A 15,053-nucleotide genomic window follows, 5' to 3' on the forward strand; every position below is an offset into this window, starting at 1 on the left:
ATTCTTTTATTTTCTTTCTGTGTTTAGGTATAAGTGTGCTAGCGGAGTGTCTAGATTGTCCTGAATTGAAAGCAACTGCAGATGACTTTATTCATCAGCATTTTACTGAAGTTTACAAAACTGATGAATTTCTTCAACTTGATGTCAAGCGAGTAACACATCTTCTCAACCAGGACACTCTGACTGTGCGAGCAGAGGATCAGGTGACTAAATTGCCTTCTCACATTTTTCTTAATAAAAATGTCTTTATTGGTTTCTTAAAACTCATGTTTGGACACATGACGGGAAAGAGTCATATTAGGAAAGAATATGTTCTTTACACTAAACAGAGTATTGTAATCTTAGGTGCTTGCCAGGCTGGCTCTTTGAGAAATAGGGCACTTCATAGAGATAAAGCCATTGGGTACCATGGTAGGCAGAACAATGCCTTCCCCAAAGATGTCCACTTCCCAATCCCCAGCATCTGGAATATACCTGTGTGGCAGATAGGACTTTGCATATGTGACTAAGTTAAGGATTTTGAGATGAGATTATCCAAATGGGCCCAGTGTAATCATAAAGATCCTTAAATTTGGAAGAGGGAAGCAAAAGAAGGCAGCATCAAGTGGTGCAATGTGAGAAAGGCTTGACTGGTCATTGCTGTCTTTGAAGGTGGAAGGGGACCGTAAGCCAAGGAATGCAGGCAGCTGCTAGATGCTGGAAAAGGCAAGGAAGTGGTTTCTCCTATAGAGTCTCCAGGCGGACACACTGGTTTTAGTCCACTGTGACCCATTTTGGACTCTGACCTATAGAACTGTCAGATAAACTGTCAGAAGTGTAAGCTGGTTGCAGTCATTTGGGAGCTGGGTGGGAGAACACTTTATTTAATTCATTCATTCATTCATTCATTCATTGAGATGGAGTCTCGCTCTCTTGCCCAGGCTGGAGTGCAGTGGCGTGATCTCTGCTCACTGCAAGCTCCTTCTCCCGAGTTCACGCCATTCTCCTGCCTCAGCCTCCCTAGTAGCTGGGACTACTGGTGCCCACCACCGTGCCCGGCTAATTTTTTGTATTTTTTAGTAGAGACAGGGTTTCACCGTGTTAGCCAGGATGGTCTAGATCTCCTGACCTTGTGATCTGCCCGCCTTGGCCTCCCAAAGTGCTGGGATTACAGGCGTGAGCCACCGCACCCGGCCTTATTTATTTTTTTGAGATGGAGTCTCACTCTGTTGCCCAGGCTGGAGTGCAGTGGCATGATCACGGCTCACTGCAACCTCCACCTCCCGGGTTCGAGCGATTCTCGTGCCTCAGCCTCTCAAGTAGCTGGGATTATAGGTACGTGTCACCACGATGGGGTTTCACCATGTTGGCCAGGCTGGTCTCAAACAGGTGACCTGCCCACCTCAGCCTCCCAAAGTGCTAGGATTACAGATGTGAGCCACCATGCCTGGCTGTGGGAACACTTTAATATGCAGACTCACTTAATCTCTCTTTTCAGCCCCACATCCTTCTCTGTATTTTAAGCCACTAAGTTTGTGGTAATTTGTTACAACAGCAATAGAAAACTAATATAGGTACTATAAGATCATATGTTTTAAGTTGCTTTTGTTCTAAAAACAAAAATTTGCACTTAGCAATGTTCTTTTGCCCAGTCTTCTTCGTAGCCCAGAGTATCAATTTGCAAATTGACAGGTTGGACCCGGAGGACCTCACTAGATAAATAGAAAAAATTTGCTTCCATGATCAAAATTGGTTGACTTATATGCAGTATGGAAAAGGAATAACAAGTAACATTACACTGGAGAGACGTGATAAACACTACCTGCAGATGGTCAGCATTAGCATCATCAGTGATGTCATGTTGATAGTATGCACACTTGATGTAATGAAAATGCCATTCACCTCTATGATCGTTCTCCTAAAAAACCATAACCTCAGTCTAATAAGTAACACGTCAGATAAACCCATATTGAAGGACATTCTCAACAAAATACCTGACCAGAACTCAAAACTGTCAAGGTTGTCAAAAACAAGGAAAGGCTGAAAAACTGTCACAGTCTAGAAGATTCTAAGGTTTAATGACTACATGTAATATGGTGTTCTTTATAGTATTGTGGAACAGAAAAATAACACTAGATAAAAACTAAAGAAATCCAAAAAAATATGAAATTTAGTTAATGTGTCAATATTGGTTCATTAGTTATGACAAATATACCATACTAATGCAACACCTTAACAACTGGGGCAGGGTATGTGGAAACTCTTTGTGCTATCTCTGCAACTTTTCTATAAATCTAAAACTATTCTAAAATAAAAAAATTTGTTTAAAAAAAGACCAATTCCCATAAAAAATTAACTCAGAAAGAGATCAGAAGTTAGGCCTTATTAATATCACCCGAAAATTAATTACAAATATCACCCCAAAATTAATTTAGTGGGTATGGGAGATGTGTGTGTATATGAAGCAATTGATTTTTTGGGGGGTGTTTAATGATTTGTAAGTTAAATTATGTTGAGGAACTTGGACTTGTTCAGTGCAGTTAAATGAAGCAACAGTATTATTTTGGAAGACAATTCTTTTAAATATCCTGTAATTTATTTTTAAATATAGAATTCTTTATATCTTAAAGTTTCTAAAAAGCAGATAAGTCTATCCATTCATAATGCAGGAATATAATATTGAAATAAAATCATGGGTGACCTTCGTATCTCCTGGAATGGACGGCCTCTTGAGAAATTAACCTGTTTTCCTGGTACTAAACTAAATGAGTATATGTTGAAACTTTTGTTGACTGATAGTTTTTTTTCAGTGCAATGTATATCATGTCTTTGTCTGAAAAGGAAGCTATCTTTTTTAATCATAAATTCAACATCCTCCCTGTCATTACATTACATAATAGTAGTTAGTTCTAAAAAACATATTACCTACAAGACTCACTGGAGCAGTATGTAAGCTGTTTTGAAGAACCAGCGAGTGTCCAGGGATGAAAAATACTAGGAATAAGTGGTTATCTCCTTATGAGGTTCTCTCCCTTCAATGTGAGAGTAAACATAGGTAATTGGAAATGTTGCTGTCTTCTAAGAACTTTACTGTGCTGTTTTTCCCCCTTAGGTTTATGATGCTGCAGTCAGGTGGTTGAAATACGATGAACCTAATCGCCAGCCATTTATGGTTGATATCCTTGCTAAAGTCAGGTTTCCTCTTATATCAAAGAATTTCTTAAGTAAAACGGTACAAGCTGAACCACTTATTCAAGACAATCCTGAATGCCTTAAGATGGTGATAAGTAAGTTGCCTTAATAACCATTTATAACCTGATCATGTAGCCAGTTTCTCATGGGCTTAAAACCCTTTAGAATGGATTAGACTCAGTAGCCAGGGAGAAACATTCAAGATTTTGCTCTTCTAGATAGTTAATCCCTTGGGTTTCTGAACTGTACACCTGGAAGGGACTTGGCCTCAACCCTTATTTTATAGGGGTATATATGATAGAAGGTACAAATTACTTATGCTTTTCCTATTCTTGTATACAATAACTTTCATGCGCTTTTGTTTCTAGTGTTTCCTTTTTTATTTTACTCAGCCAAGTAGTGTACTGTGATCACATTTTCTTTCTTAAACAGTATTTTGTCTTTTTTGGCCCAGAGATAAATATTGCTACATCGTTTTCATTTGCTTCCATTTTCTTGCTTGCTGGCTAAGTCCCAACCCCTCAACACCTTTGTAAAATGCCACTTAATAAAATTGTCTATACAATTAAACAATCTGTTGCTTTTCTTTCTTGAAAATATGCCTTGTAGAACCTTCCTTCTGCCTATTCCAATATGAACTGTTTGCTCTCTAGGCCTGAGGCACAGTTCTTGTCCTAGGGTTTCCTTCTGCACAATCCTGGGAAGCCATTTCACTCCTCTCCTGTTAGATCAATTGCCTTCTTGGATCCTGGCTGTCCTCTATCTTAATTCTTTTTGTTTGATGCAACATATCCTCTAAAAGTTTCCTGATAGAGTATATTATCAGTAAATATTTGGAGGCTTGACAAATCTCATATGTTTATTTTATCATAAAATATTGAAGGAGGCTGGGCACAGTAGCCCACAACTCTAATCACAGCATTTTGGTAGGTCAAGACAGGAAGATTGCTTGAGGTCAAGAGTTTGAGATTCACCTGGGCAACATAGCGAGATTCCAACTCTACAAAAAAAAAAAACCTAGCCGGGCGTGGAGGCATGTTCCTGTGGTCCCAACTACTCCAGTGGCTGAGGCAGGAAGATTGCTTGAGCCCAGGAGTTTGAGGTTACAGTGAGCTCTGATCCTGCCACTGCACTACTACAGCTGGGCAACAGAGTAAGACCTTGTCTATTTAAAAAAGAAAGAAAGATAGTTAAACTGAAGATAGAATTATGCTGAAAATCATTTTCAGTTAGAATTTATCTTCTAGTTTCCAGTGTTATTTTGAGAAGTCTAGTGCCAATCTGATCCTTTTCTTTCTTTTTTTTTTTAATTATCCATCTTTGTCTCTTGGCCTTTTTCTGAGAGAGAGCTTGATTTTTTTCAACCCTTTTATTTCAGCTATAATTTTTAATTTCTGGAGTTTTTATTCTCTAATTTATTATTTCATGGCTGCAATATCTTATCACTCTAAAGTAGTCTTTGTAGTGCTTTTGAAGTTTTCTTATGTTGTCTGTATTTTCTATATTATTTTGAGTTTCCTTTTCCTTTTTTTATTGGAAGCTTTTCTTAAATATTTGGTTTTATATCATATGAGAGTGAGTTATTACAAAACTGATAGATAAGGCTGTATGTATGAGTGGGCATCTCAGTTCTTGGGCTAAACTGTAGCATAATCAGAGTAGCTGGTCATTTTTTAAATTGGGGACCCCCAGATGTCAGTATTTGTAGATATTGTCTCAGGGAACTATAAGCTGGGTGTAGGCATTTGGGAACTGGATGAAGTAATATTTTGCTATGCAGACTTTCACTTAATCCATATTTGTATTTGTTTTATTTTACTTTATTTTTTTGAGACAGAGTCTCCCAGGCTGGAGTACAGTGGTAAAATCACAACTCACTACAGGCTTGACCTCTCCGGCACAAGTGATCCTTTCACCTCAGCCTCCCAAGTAGCTGGGACTACAGGCGCACGCCACTATGCCTAGCTAATTTTTGTATTTTTTTGTCAAGATGATGTCTCGCTATCTTGTTCAGGCTGGTCTCAAACTTCTGGGCTCAAGCAACCCTCCTGCCGAGGCTTCCCAAGATGCTGGGATTACAGGCATGAACCACAGTGCCTGGCCTTAATCCATGTTTTCAGACTCCCATCCTTTTCTGTGCTGTTCTCTGAGTCAGGAACATTTCTCATTCAGTATTTCCAAAGACGAATCCTGTCTCCTACAGTGGTACAGGTACAGTGGGTACCTGACTGTGCAACAGGGGAAGGAGAACTGGAAGTTCAATTGTCGTTTGTTCAGTATTTTAGAGTTATCTTGTTTTCATCCCTACCTGCACTTCTAGGTACTTAGTATCTCCAATTATGAGCCTTTTCAGGGCTCTGCAGGGTAATTTAGCTTGCTTTTCATTGGTGTCTCCTGGCACAACCATTTAGGTTTAACAGACACTCCATCTGCCAGCTGTCTTCATAAATTGTGTTTTGGGGTTGCAAGTCTCTTAGTATTATCGAAGACGGAGTTTGTGTTTGTTTCTTGTTTCTTTGTTGTTTGGGATAGCTTTCAAGAGAAGAGGAGAAAAAGGATCTTAAAATGGCCAAGTCTGATCTCATGTTGTTTTTATATTGTTAAGTCTGAACTAGTCTTTTCCTTTGTGATGTGGTTGGAAAGGTCTTCCCTGTTCCAAGGCGATTTTTAAAAATTAACTAAATTTTCCTCTTGCGCATTTATCACTTATAGAGTTCTTCTTCTTCTTCTTCTTTTTTTTTTTAATTTTAAGGCTATATCTTACTGAAATCTATTGGGTGTGAAATAAATAATATTTTTCCTAATATATCTGATAAGATGGCTCAATACCATTATTGAAAAATTCATTTTTTCCCACTGATTTGAAACACATTAAACTAAATTTCCATATATCTATATGTACACACATCACTTCTCAGTATTTTGGCTAAGATCAAGTATAGTGTAGGTACACATACACACAGTCAGTTTCTCTTCTACTTCATTCTAATACCTTTTAATTATTGTTGTACTTCATTTAAATTGCCATGTGTCTCTGGAGAATTTGTAATTTTCTTATGAGTAATTTTCTTAATTTATTTCAGATATTTTTGTTGTCATTGTAAATTGTATCTTTTTCCTTCTATGTATTATTTATTAACCTGGACTTTTTTTTTTTTTTTTTTTAGACAGTCTCGCTGGCTTCCAGGCTGGAGTGCAGTGGCACGATCTTGGCTAACTGCAACCTCCACCTCCTGGGTTCAAGTGATTCTCGTGCCTCAGCCTCCCAAGTAGCTGGGATTATGGGCGTGCGCCACCACACCCAGATAATTTTTGTATTTTTAGCAGAGACAGGGTTTCGCCATGTTGGTCAGGCTAGCTTCAAACTCCTGGCCTCAAGAGACCCGCCCACCTCTGCCTCCCAAAGTGCTGGGATTACAGGTGTGAGCCACCAAGGCTGGCCTACCCTGGTCATTTTTTATGGTCTTTTTTCCTTGCTTGTGTTTTCAGTTCTTGCTTTACCTTAAACTCTTCAAATGTTATTTTATGTTTTGTGTTTGGTAATGTCAGTATCTGAAGTCCCTGAGGAACAGTGCTGCTATTTGTTGGTTCTGTTGACTTATTTCTGGTGGCTTAATTCCTTATATGTTTTGTAATTTTGAATGGTATGCTTATATTTGATTGACCTTAATCATCAGGAATATTGGGAGGCTTAGGTTGTGTCTTCTGTGTTCTCTGGCAGGTCTTCTCTCTTCTCCTCAATAGAACGGTGTTTGCTTTTGCCAAGTTCTATAGGGCACAACAATCCAGGACTACTTTGAGTTTTCTTTGGCTTATAGTTTCCTAGACTTGCAGGTAGGGTAAATTCAAACCTCGAACCTGCATGAGGATAAGACTGTCCATATAAATTCTCAAAAGAGGGAGACTTTACCTCTACCTGAAGCTGAAGTTGAAACAGACAAATTATTGCTGCTGCTTCTGCCATTGGGCAGGTATTTTTCTTAGCCTATCCTTTCACTAAAAGTGTGACCACCAATCCTAGTGATCCAGCTTCATCTCAGTTCCAACTCCTTATCTTGAGCAGATCCAAGACTTTATCTCCTCTGCCTCATACAGCCAATAAAAACAATTTCTAGGTTTCCAGTATTTTCATTAGACTTATCACATAGCTACTGCTTACTAGTATGATGGGGTTTTAGGTAAGTAGACCCAATGTTGTCCATAGATTGGAAAAAAATATATCCATACAATGCAATGTTCTATAGTTACTAAAAATATTTTACATGGATATCTAATAATGAAAATTTTCATAAGTGCCAAATGCATATTTTTTTTAATTAAATGAAAACAAAACTGAAAAAGACTAAGTGTGTTTGAACCTAGTCGAGGTTGTCAAAGGAAAAGGAGAAGAGGTGTGTATCAAGGACACATCCTTACAAATACCTATATTTAAGGGATACAAGAAAATTTAAAAAAAAAAACAAAAAAACAGCAACCCCAAAGCTACTTGAACCAAAGGCTAGTGTCTTGGAAAACCATGGTATAAGAGAGTGTTTAGAAGATAGAACATACATGGCCACTTGTCTCTTTAAATGCAGAGAGGAAAGAAAATCAGGACCAAGAAGATGCCTTTACATTAGGACTTTTGTCTCTTAGATTTTGTACATGCTAGTATCAGGTTTTTTGTTATGCCCAATTCCCAAACTGTGTGTTATTTTTCTGGCCTTAGAATTTCTATTTCTTCATACATGGTCTGGGCTGTTGAAAACAACCAGCCAGTCTCAGAATCTAGTGTTTAGTTATTACATGGATTCTGAACTGATTAAGAAACAGGATAGCAGTATTATTTCAGAAATTCAACCAAGTGTGAGGATTAGACACTTGAGCAGGATGCTTTGTTGTTTAGTTTAACTTACTAGGCTTATTACATTTTTTCTTTTCCTTTTTTAAAATAAATAATAGTGGATTGTTCTATTACTCCTTGACTAAGCACAAGCAGCTGAGAAGCTTCCAAGCTTTGGGGCCTGGGCAGAGCTAAACTAGGGAAAGGCTTCCAGCCTTTCTTTTTCAGATCATCAGTTGTCTTCCTACCACCTGACTTTGTTGCCTTTCCAGAGTAGAAGAAAAACAGAAAAGACGGTTGAAAAATAAAATAAAACTAAGCTTAAAAATTTTACATCTAAAAGAAAATGAATTACAAAATACAAATGAAGTGCACAGTCAAAGCCACCACAAAGGGCCAGGCCAACTTCTTACTGAAAATTTACAAATGATTATACCTAAGTCTGGAAAGAATAACTCCCAAAGGAATAAGCCTAAGCAACAATTAGCTCCTCAGAGAAAGATACCAAAGTGTCCCCCAGCCCTATTCTTGGGGAGGAAAAAAAAGGCCCATCAGTGAAAGAGCCAAAGGCATGCCTCCTCCAGTGTGTCAGCACAGTTGGCCACGGTCAGCCACTTTTACCACATGGCCTATTGGCGGAAACAGTTCCCTCTTGTCTCTCTCCTTCCCTCCTACCTTTCTCTTACTGGGAATATTGCGTTCATAGACTACACAGTCCACTTTCAGCCTGTGTGGAACCATCCTAGAGCAGTGGCTCTCAAACCCCTCCCTAGCATTTCTGATTCAGAAGGTCTGGGTTAGTGTTCAATAATTAGGATTTTCAACACACTTCCAGATGATACTGATGCTGCTGGTTATGGAAGCACACTTCAAGAACTACCCACAGGCTAAATGCAGACTTGAGCTAATGTGATTTTTTACAATTGTAAAGGATTATAAAATAAACAAAGAATATTCCACAGAAACCATATGTGGCCTGCAAAGTCTATCTGTCCCTTTACAGAAAAAGTTTTCAGACCCCTGACCTAGAGCTTGCGTCAGCATGCCTTGGCCTCTGAAATATCCAGCTGTTTGAATGCAAAAGAGCTTCTACTCAAACTCTGAAATGGAAGAAATGATAAATATTGATAAAGATGTTCATTAATTCACCAACTATTCTCCAAACGAGTTTTCTTTCTCTATCCTTTTAATAAAGACCCAACATAGCCTCATTTATAGAAATGTTTTGCATGTGTCAGGAATTTTTGGGCCAGGCATGCTGGTTCAGGCCTGCAATCCCAGTGCTTTGGGAGGCTGATGTGATTGGACTGCTGAGCCTAAGAGTTCAACATTATAGTGAGTTGTTATGGCACCACCGCACTCCAGCCCAAGTGACAGAGCAAGACCCTGGCTCTAGAAAAAAATAAAATAAAATGGCCTTATTTTATTTTTAGATTGATAATATTGTACAATTCAAAAGGTATTAAAAGGATACATAGTGAAAAGTAAGTCTCCCTGATACCCCTTTTCCCTACTCTCTCATTCTCTTACCCTGGAGATTAACATTATTATCTTGTATATACCCTTCCAGAGGTAGTCTTGAGATTGTGCATACAGTCATTTACTTATATATCCATGTATAAATTACATGTGTAAAATTTATATATTTGCATTAAAATATACATTTTTAACACAAACAGTAGTGCACTCTGCGTACTGTTCTACGTCTTGCTTTTTTTCATTCCATATTATTTATTGGAGATCATTCCATGCGTACATACTAATCTTTCTCATCTTAACAGCCACATATAATGTTCTCTTGTATAGACATAGCATAATTTTTTAACCACTTCCCTAACAGTGAACTTTAGGTTGATAAACTCCTAGAAAGGGGAATTCCTGGATTAAAGGGTGTATACATTTATAATTTTTGTAGATTGGGCTATATCACCCCATGGTTATACCCATCCACATCCCCACCATCAATGGAAGAGAGTGCTGCCACCCCCGATACAACCATATTATACCCTGTGGTCCAGCCAGTTTGATCTTGGCCAATCTGATAAGTGAAAAAAGTATGATTTTAATTTGTATTTTTCTAACTAGAGCACTCAAGCATCTTTTCATATGTTTAAGAGTTATAGTTCTTTTTCTGTGAACTATATTCAGATACTTCACCAATTTTTGGTTAAGTTGCTGGTAATTCTTATAAATTAATAAAGTGTCTTTTATTAGTATTTTTTATTATTTATAAATATTTTCCTAGTTTGTCATCTTTTAATTCTGCCTTTTCTTTTTGTCCTGCACTATTTTAACTTAAACAAAATTTCATATAGTTAAGTCTGAACATTTTTTTCTGGCTCCTATGTTTTTGGTCATTCTTAGGCTTCTCCATTCTGGGCCTGTTTTTTTGTTTTTTTTTTTCTTTTCTTTTCTTTTTTTTAAGCTTTTAGTGCATTTATGGGTTTATATATTCAGATTTTTATTGATTTGAAATTGAGAGTGAAATATGAGGTAGGGGTATAATTTCTTTCTTCATATTGTTGTCTAACATAGACCATCCTCCTTTCCCACACTGATTTGAAATGATACTTTAACAGTTTTTGATTGTTAAGTGGCACTGACAAAATTAAGGAATTGCTGAAGGAAAAGGATCATGATAGATCACAGTAGTTCTGACCTTATTGCATTTTAGAGTCATCTAAGACAGTGCTTCTCAAAGTTTTATGTACATCCTAATTACCGTGGGGTGTTAAATATGCAGATGCTGATTCAGTAGGTCTGGGATAGGGCCTGGGATTCAGCATTTCTAACAAACTCCCAAATGCTGAAGCAGGTGGTCTTTGAACCACATTTTAAGTGGCAAGATTTAAGAAGCCCTTTAAAATACCAATTCCTAAACACTACCTAGAGATTTTTATTTAATTAGTCTGTGGTAGGTCCCAGGTATCAATAGTTTCAGAGATTTTCTAGGTGATTCTAATGTAAAGATCAAGAACCACTGGGTTAGGAGATCTGGATTTCAATAATTATTATTTTGGCAGCTGTTGCTTGAGGAGCCAGATAATTCACTGGTACATAGTAGTTGCTTACTGGGTGGGGCAGTCTTAGAATAATGGTGATTGCTGAGAATAATGAATTGGTTAGTACTCGGATCCTTATGCATTTCTCCTGCCTCTTCCCCCTCACTTTCCTCAAATGCTATAGAGATATCATAAAAGTAAGTTACTGAAATAAAGTCCCTATTATGTCTGGGTATTTCCTTTTCAAAGCGCTGGTTAGTGCCTGAAGTTCTTGAAGAGTTGCCATGTATTTTACTACAGGTGGAATGAGGTACCATCTACTGTCTCCAGAGGACCGAGAAGAACTTGTAGATGGCACAAGACCTAGAAGAAAGAAACATGACTACCGCATAGCCCTATTTGGAGGCTCTCAACCACAGTCTTGTAGATATTTTAACCCAAAGGTAACTAATTTTTATTCTTGTTTTTTGTTGTTGTCTTTGAAATCATTGAACACATAAGACACTCACCAACCAGAAGTAGTAATAACTCATACCTTTAGAGATGATAGTTTATGGTGTTCTTTCACATACGTTATGAGATACATAGATCATTTTACAGATAAGGAAATCAGGCTTAGATTCCAAATGTTTCCTTAATTGTTCTGGAATGCTGCATGGTAACCACTGTCAAAGAAAAAGGGAAACTAGTTCTTCCTCACCCCTTTATGTCAGCAGCTCCTTGCATTCATTACAGTTTCTTCCTTATGTCCCATTTTCAATGAAAATCTGCTTCTGGGCCAAATTTGTTTGTTTTTTTCCCCTTAATAATTTTAATATGAAATAACACATAGTCATTCTAGAATATTTGGAAACCCTAGAAAACCACAAAGAAAAAAGATTAAATGACCTTTATTTGAACCATCTAGAAATGATCACCAAGTTTAGTGAACTTTTCATTATATATCATGCCGACCAACTGGGTCAGGAGAGCTTGAGTCATAGGTATAGGAATAAAAAAATTTTTAACAGATCATTACTTATAACCTTAAAACGGTCCACTCACACTTTTACTCCTTGTTTCATAGACCTGTGTGTTTTGGCTGTGGGAGAAAGAATACCATATTTTTCTGGTACTACATGTATTGCTGGGGAAGAGCAAATACCACAGTCCTAAAGGATAACACCCCAAACTTGCAAGGTGATATCCATAAGTGGTGCTGAATCCAAACACATAATGATCTCTTTCATCATTTTGCAAACCCATTTTTGGTTGGATAGATACTCGATGAGACCAGAGCATTATTTCAAGCCTACATCCTTCTGGATAAACCACTAGCAACTGCCCAAGACTTGATAAAAACTGACCTTAGGCTTTCTCTCCTAAAAGGTATAATGGACAATAAAATGAACTGCTTGGAATTCTGTCAAGTCAGAACACTTTCCTTCATATTGTCCTTCAAAACAATTCCTGAGGGGGGGGGCTACAACGCTTTTGCAGCTCATTATTGGCTATTACTATCAAAAGTGAACCAAGCCCAGGCCTCTCAAATTTGTTAGCTGATATATTAGTGACACCCCTCCATGAAGGCACAGTCCTGGGTGAGGGAGAAAGATAGTGAATTAAGTGAAGGGCTACTGGATAAGCACTGTCATTAGTCTATTTGGGTATTTTGCGCCTTTGGAACCTCCGTAAGCCCAGTCTTGCATTTACATGCTACATTGTTGGTTGAAGGCATGCTGTTTTGTGTCTAGGCAGGTCAGGTAAAATTGTTCAAGATGGGTTAATGACATGGTCACCTGGTTTCCCTTGGTGTTAGACATTTGCCATCTGTCAGAACCTCATGGGCAGCTGGGAATTGTCTACTGAAAGAATGATACCTGCATAAAGGAGGCTGGCCTTGCTCCAGAATTTGGGGCATGCTGTGATTATATTGAGACATACCTCAAGCTATATGCAGCATCCTAATGCCCCAGGATCACAGGCAGTTGAGCCATACTACTGTAGCCTGTCCCACTTAGAAAGATTTCTTCTACTCTAGATTTTACTTGTAACTGATAGCTTTGCAGTTTACCCAGAAGTGTAATAACCATATGCCATCTCTAATATGTAGGAGGTGCTAGGGGTCAGCAAGCTGTCCTTCATTTTCAAGGGGTTCTTCCAACATGCTGTAGATCAGGGCTTCACAGACTTTTCTATAAAGGGCCAGAGTAAGTATTTTCAGCTTTGCATGCCATTCATTCTCTGACCCAGTTGCAGGAAAGCAGCCATAAACAATACATAAGCAAATGGTCATGGCTGTGTTCCAATAAGACTTTATTTACAGGCCAGGTGCAGTGGCTCATGCCTGTAATCCCTGCACTTTGGGAGTCCAAGGTGGGTGGATCACCTGAGGTCAGGAGTTCGAGACCAGCCTGGCCAACATGGTGAAACTCCGTCTCTACTAAAAATACAAAAAATTGGCTGGGCATGGCAGTGCATGTCTGAAATCTCAGCTACTCGGGAGGCTGAGGCAGGAGAATCACTTGAACCCAGGAAGTGAAGGTTGCAGTGAGCTGAGATCACGCCACCGCACTCCAGCGTGGGCAACAGAGTGAGACTATGTCTCAAAACAAACAAACAAACAAAAAAAGACTATTTACAAAACCAGCTAAGGGGGTGGATTTGGCCTTCAGGCCATAGTTTGCCAACCTCTGCTCTAGACCTAAGAACATCTAGGGACTTCGAAGCAATCAGCACTGCATTCTAGGCTAACTTATCTTCTGTCCTGTCAAGCAACATTTCTTATCAAGACATATAGGATCCTTTCCATTTTCTGGTCTCCAGAAATGGTTAGCATTACGTGCATCAACACAGGAGGACCAGTATGTGACCTTGGGAAGGTGAGATGGTCCAGGATGCCTGCAGCTTAGATTATGGCATAGAGCTAAAGAGTCAAGGGATCCTTGAAGTCAGACCATGACATTTAAAAATTTTCCCTGCCAGCTGAAAAGGAATTCAATCTAATAATCTGGGTAGATAGAAACAGAAATATGTGTTAGCCAAAGTGTTAGCTATATGGCAAGTTTTCCTGGTTATATTAATCTGATCCAGTAAGAAGACTACATCTGGCCCTCTCCTCTTGTAACAAAGTTACCAGTCTCAGCAGTTCCTCCAAGGCAAGCAGTTCCTCTTATATTTTGGTAGAGAAAGAAACTTCCATCAGTTTCTCTTTCTTACCATAACACTTAACACCGTACCCATAGAGCAAATATGCCACCAGATAGCAAAAACACCTCCCCAAGGAGGGAAGGATCAGGTTAGATTTGTTAATCACCATCATATTTGGACTGTCCCTATTGGCCCACTCTTGGCTCAGACATCAATTTCTGGTCTATTCCTTCATCTCCAGAATATAGGCTGATTTTTTACCTACAGAAATCTGGCTTTCTCAATAGAAGACTGAGTGACTAGCAGGTGCCGTGAGAATTCATGGCCTGTGTACTATCCAGTAAGCACAGTGTCCTCACTGTGAGGACACCGGCAATGGCTATTTGTGTTTTTTAATTTTTCAGGATCCTTTTGAGTGAAGAACAGGAAAATTATAAACTTTTTTTTCCCCAAAGAAAAACTGAAATGATAGTTTAAATTGTAATTCTAGGCCAGGCACGGTGGCTCACACCTGTAATCCCAGTACTTTGGGATCCCAAGGTGGGTGGGTCACCTGAGGTCAGGAGTTTGAGACCAGCGTGGGCAACATGGTGAAACCCCATCTCTACTAAAACTACAAAAAATTAGCCAGGCGTCGTGGCAGGCACCTGTAATCCCAGCCACTGGGGAGGCTGAGGCAGGAGAATCGCTTGAACCTGAGAGGTGGAGGTTGCAGTGAGCTGAGATCACACCACTGCACTCCAGCCTGGGCAACAAGAGAACAGCAACCAAAAAAAACAAAACAAAACAAAACGAAAATTGTAATTCTAAAAACTATAGATTAATAATAATTACACCCAATTTGTTTCCCAAACCGTAACTATGGTGTTGATTTTGGCAGTTAAAAAGCAATTAAGCCAAGTGTTGGTGGAAAATATTTTATTTTAAAA

The 15,053-nt window shown here is 38.7% G+C and overlaps 1 protein-coding gene across 5 annotated transcripts in view; it reads left to right on the forward strand.

Annotated features, from left to right (window-relative positions):
• The window catches only part of KLHL7 (kelch like family member 7), a 72,132-nt gene that overhangs the window by 37,439 nt on the left and 19,640 nt on the right, over positions 1-15,053 (forward strand). For all 5 annotated transcript variants that reach the window (XM_031012870.3, XM_031012872.3, XM_055347310.2 and 2 more), the window contains 3 exons: positions 28-203; positions 3,092-3,266; positions 11,296-11,438. In XM_031012870.3, coding sequence (XP_030868730.1) covers positions 28-203; positions 3,092-3,266; positions 11,296-11,438 — 494 coding nt within the window. The remainder of the gene's footprint in view (positions 1-27; positions 204-3,091; positions 3,267-11,295; positions 11,439-15,053) is intronic.

This window comes from Gorilla gorilla, chromosome 6 (assembly GCF_029281585.2).
Source record: "Gorilla gorilla gorilla isolate KB3781 chromosome 6, NHGRI_mGorGor1-v2.1_pri, whole genome shotgun sequence".
Lineage (NCBI taxonomy): Eukaryota > Metazoa > Chordata > Mammalia > Primates > Hominidae > Gorilla > Gorilla gorilla.